The sequence below is a fragment of the Mastomys coucha genome, unplaced genomic scaffold (genome assembly GCF_008632895.1).
Source record: "Mastomys coucha isolate ucsf_1 unplaced genomic scaffold, UCSF_Mcou_1 pScaffold3, whole genome shotgun sequence".
NCBI classification, from domain to species: domain Eukaryota; kingdom Metazoa; phylum Chordata; class Mammalia; order Rodentia; family Muridae; genus Mastomys; species Mastomys coucha.
This window is the reverse complement of record NW_022196909.1, coordinates 47,313,930-47,318,899: the sequence shown is the minus strand read 5'-3', so window position 1 is coordinate 47,318,899 and position 4,970 is coordinate 47,313,930. Positions and strand designations below refer to the sequence as shown.

The 4,970-nt window shown below is 58.8% G+C and overlaps 1 protein-coding gene across 3 annotated transcripts in view; it reads left to right on the top strand.

Moving 5' to 3' along the window:
• The window catches only part of Scube3 (signal peptide, CUB domain and EGF like domain containing 3), a 34,006-nt gene that overhangs the window by 15,725 nt on the left and 13,311 nt on the right, over positions 1-4,970 (top strand). For 2 of the 3 annotated variants that reach the window (XM_031346853.1, XM_031346850.1), the window contains exons 6-8: positions 55-171; positions 2,024-2,071; positions 3,976-4,092. In XM_031346853.1, coding sequence (XP_031202713.1) covers positions 55-171; positions 2,024-2,071; positions 3,976-4,092 — 282 coding nt within the window. The remainder of the gene's footprint in view (positions 1-54; positions 172-2,023; positions 2,072-3,975; positions 4,093-4,970) is intronic. The other variant, XM_031346852.1, reaches the window with a different exon arrangement.

The window sequence follows — 4,970 nt, the reverse complement described above, 5'->3', positions numbered from 1 at the left end:
CCACAGCGAGGAAAGGGGGACAAGCAGGCTGACATGTCTCCTCCCTCTGTTCAGTGACCTGCAACTATGGTAATGGCGGCTGCCAGCACACGTGTGATGACACGGAGCGGGGTCCTCGGTGCGGCTGCCACGTCAAGTTTGTGCTCCACACCGACGGAAAGACATGCATTGGTGGGTGAGGTCAGGGAGCAACTCAAACCACTTGTGACAGGGTTGGGGTGGGGGTGGGGGCTGCAGGGGAGGACACACCCCGGGGCGGGGGGGGGTGATATCTAGGTGCTGGATGGAGTTGCTGATGTGGGTATGAAGACCAATGAGAGGACAGGTGGAAGGACCACTCTGAGAGACTAAGGGGCACACTCGACTATCTGCCCTCAGGCTCACCCTCTTCCTCCCACACTGAAGCGTCCTTGCCAGATTAGGACCCATTAGCCTAGGTGCTGGTCAACAAAGGCTGAGGGATAACTTGAGGAAATCTGGGGCGGGCAGCTGAGCAGTTGACCCAGGCTCTGGCTGACCGTCGTGGTAGGGGAATGACCACAGCCAGTGTCCCCACTGTGGGACTGGTGCTAGGACACAGTACTTGTTTCCAGAGCAGTTAGCCTTGGGCCGAATAAATAGGGTGGCTCCGGGCCCCCCTTCCTCTCTACCCCCGGCCAACCCCATTCCTACCCCTCACCTGATGCCCCAGGCCCACCTCCCACCCAGCATCCAGTGGTACTGGCTTTCCATTGTGCCTGTGGCTGCCCCGCACCCCTCACTCGCTGCAGCCCTTCCTCCCTCCCAGCCTGAGACCCTTCCGGGAGTTCCTAGGCCTGACCTGAGAGTCTCCAGGTTCCCTGAATGAGCTAGGTCCTTAAAGTCAACGTTGAGTTCCTTCCATGGCTATTTCTCCAGCGGTGAGAGGGTTGACAAGATGTCTCTTCAGAGCAGTGGGGAATGGAAGGAAGGGCTCTGGCTGGGCGCGAGGCATGGTCGCAAGCCAGTCAGAGGTAGCTGTGGACACTAGTGTTTATGGAGGCGTGAGTCTGGTAAGCCACACAGGCTGAGGGAGGAAGGGCGGGCACAGCGGCTCTGCAAAGCCCCACGTGTCCAAGGCAAATTCAGGGTAAGAACTGGGTTGTTCCTTGCCTCTGTCATCCTCACTGCGGCCACAGGCCACGGGGGATCAGAGGGGCTCACAAGGAGACACGTGGCTTCAAGGGGCTGCTGAAGGCCAAGCTCTCGTGCTCTGCTCTCTAACTCCTCCGAGACCCTAAGACAGGCTCAGGTCTTCATGCTGCCTTCTCTGACTGCCGTTCCAGCTCCTTTCTCATTCTCCTGACAGGGCTAGTCCTTCTGCTTTGCAAACCCCCCACCCCCAACCCCTTGGATATACCCACAGAGCCCCAGATTCTTCTAGGAGAAATTGCATGTGGTCCCTAGGGAGAAGATGTATGAGGCAGGACACAGGCCCCCGTGGGGGACGAGGCATGGTTCCCTTGGGTCTCCGCTCCAATGTTCTCATCAAACATGGCTGCTCTTTTGAAAATGCCTCAACGTATCAAGCTTGACCTCTCTAACCCAAGACCCACTGAGTCCTCTGGGCAGAGCAAAGTGAGGCCGCTTCCTCCCCATCCTCCTGCCTTTGCCCTAAGGGAAGTGGGCCTTCTTACCTTGGACCTCCTTTTTCTCGGCAGGAGGACATGTCACTGGGGTTGTGGGGACAGGCAGCCTGAGAGGGGAGTGTAGTTAAAAGGAAGGATTCGAGAGGTGGCGAGATGTGAAACGACATCTGTGCCAGCTTTGCCTGTGTAGGGTTGGACCCGCAGCTGCTCTCTCGGAGACCCAGCGTCTCTGTTTTACGGTCCCTTGATGGGGGCTTGATTTCTTTGAGGGTACCAGGCAGAACAAGGCCGAGGAATGAGGCTAACTTGGGACCCCTGGGAGCACCACATGGGGCTAGTGGTTTGAACTGTCAGGGTGGAGGGTGCAGGGTGGGCCTTGCCCTGAATCTAAACGGCTTTTTTACAATGTCAAACAGGGGAAAGGCGGCCAGAGCAGCTCGGGCCCACTCAGGCCGTTTCTAATGGTAAATATGTCTGCTCTCCGCTTGCACTCTCCGGCTTGCTAGGGAAGGGCTAACCCGCTGGGGCTTCCACTAACCGCATGCCCAGCAGGGCCCCCCTGGCAGTGCGTGCAGTGCGTGCGTGTGGGCTCTGGACCCATCAGGTGGGCCTAGGGTGTTTCCTGGTGGTCATCTTCCTGGGCCCAGGCTCTCCTTCCTCTTGTGTCTCCTCCGCCTCTCATGGCCCTGGTCGGCCCAAGCCATCCGCACCCCTCGGTCCCTGCAGCCGGTGCCATCTTGCCCACTGTTGCCACTGTACTGTTGAGATATGGTGTGTCAGAGCTGGATGCCATGCTCTCTGTGGGTCACCCCTCTTGGGTTCCTTCTGTTAAGTCACCCAGCCTCAGCTGGGGATTTCTGCCTGACTCTGGGTTTAGCAGACCTGAGCCTGGATCCTGGCTCTGCCTTGTCCTTACCAGCCAGTCTCAAGTGACTTGCCAGTCATCTTCTCTGACCCTCTGCCCACTCTTCTGCCGGAGGGGGGGAGTGACGATCTTTCTTCTCTCGGGTGTGATAATGAAAACAGCATTAGCATGTGGTCCTCACCTGGCACAAAGGACAGGGCGAGCTGTGCCCTCCTGCCCCTTCCCTGCGCTCAGCCGCTGTCCTGCAGAGCTGGGCACCTCTGCCCAGCTTCTTGGTCCAGCCTGGGGTGAATGCCATGCCAGTTCTGTTTGCACCCATCCTGGATACTTCTGAGATGTACATATAGACAGTATGTTGTCCCCCACTATGCTACCTCAGGCCTTGGGAACCCTCGTTCCATACTTAGAGTACTTTTGGGGGGGGCCTGGACTTGAGCTCCTCGTGGTCTGGGGGACCTCAGGGAGACTACGGTGAGACCTGGGCAGGCCAAGGACTCCCAGGCAGAGGTGGGCTTCTTCTGGAGGCCTGCCCGCTTTGGGGACAAGGGTGGACCTGAGACGCTCATTCTTAGGACACCTCTTCTCTCTTGTCCCATGGAGGCCTTAGGATGCCAATGGGAGAAGGCTTGGTGCCTGGGACAAACCGCAGCAACGCTCCGGTCCCTGGGCCAGGCTCCTGCTGTCCCGGGGCTGACAGCTTTCCCCTGAACTCACTCTGTTCTCCTGCTGCTTTGGCCTCTCTGCAGACTGATGGGGCAGGAGAGACCTAACTGAACAAGGCTCTGAGCTTTCTCTTCTAAGCCTTCCATCTTCTCTCTCTCTTTCTCTGGACTCTTCCCCCCACCCCCACCCCCGCCCCATTCACAACATAGCTCACCAGCAAAATCAAAGAACCAGAGAGCCAGCGTGTTTCCAGGTAGACACGAGGATTAGGGGAGGAGTTAGAGGAGGATGCCGACCCAGGGCTGCAGTGTCAGAGGGGGGTGAATTGATGGGCAGCCCTCGGGGTCTTGAGACACTCTTCCTACCAGGCCTTTTAGGAGGCTGTCCATCTTGAACACACCCCCCACCCCCCATCCCCAAGACAGGAAGAAACTGGTCTGCCCCCTCTGCTCCCTGGCAGGCCTTAGGATGCTAATGCTCCCTCGGATGCTCGGTGCCCAGGACGAGCCCTCTTTAGCTTTCATCTCCTGCTCCCCCGCCCCCACCCCCCAGCACATTCCTGCCTGACAGCTCTGGCTTGTACCTGCCTCACCGCTGCCCACCTTGTTTCAATCAAGTAGGGGGCAGGGAGGCCGAGCGAGCGAGCGAGCGAGCAAGCAAGCGCTTCCTGCACTAGTGAGGGGTGGGCTCGGGAGGAAGGGGAGGCTGCAGCTTCCGCTTCATGTTCCTGCTGACCCCGTGAGGTGGCTGAGGCCTTCCTTCAGCCCCCAGCCCCCCCAACCTGAGTCTGGCATTCTTCTAGGCTAGTAACTCTATTACCACTCATGCCTCCCTCCACAGAGACCTGTGCTGTCAACAACGGAGGCTGCGATAGTAAGTGCCATGATGCAGCGACTGGCGTCCACTGCAGCTGCCCTGTGGGTTTCATGCTGCAGCCAGACAGAAAGACCTGCAAAGGTGAGACCTCAGAGAGAACGGCGGGGCGACACGGAGACCTCTGCCAAAGCGACGAGGTCCGGGGAGATGAGAGAGTTCCTAGGTGGCCACATCTCTTTAATGCCCTTCTAAGGGGTGTCTCCTGTCAGCTTCTCCCACCTCAGTTCAAAGGGCACAGAAGTCCAGCTGCCACTTTGCCTGGCTGCCACTTTGGCCTGGTGTCCCTTGTCCCTGCTCTCACCCTTGTCCCTGTACTGGGGAGAAGGGTCCCAGCCCTGGAGGGAAAGCTGAGCCTGACTCTGTGTGCCTGAGCCCTGGGCAGTTTCACCCTGCCTCCCTCAGGTCTTCCCAGCAGGGCTGGAATGATCTGTCCTAGGGAGCGTTAGGAGCGCCCACACCAGGGCCTGGCTCGGCACTCCATGCTGTGGTGTCTGGGCGTCAGCCACTGAACCTGGCTCATAGGTGTGCTGCAGAGATGGATGAGCTGTAATCAATGAGAAAGAAGAATTTGCCCTGTGGGAGCCTTTTTGGCTTGGCTCTCCTTATGACTTCCGTTCTACACTACCTGTTCTATCTCCCCCTCCTGCCAGTTAGCTGGGGTTTGTGGGGGGGGGAGATGAGAAAGAAAACGGGAGGGGAGCCACTTTGCAAATGCTGACTCATCAGGTCTGTGTCCTCTGGCCGGGAGGAGTGGGGACCAAGTCGTGCCGGGGCTCCTTCTTTGTGTCTTTTGGCCCAACAGCTGCAGAAGGGGGAGGGTTGGGGCGCAGCGGGTCAACCAGCCACAGTTGAGAGGTTTCCTACTGGGAGGGGCTGTTGACAGGTAGGCCAAGAGTGAAGGCCCTGCCCCCTCCCCTCCACCAAGGGGAGCCAGGGTCCTGTTGGCCACCAGCTGGGGG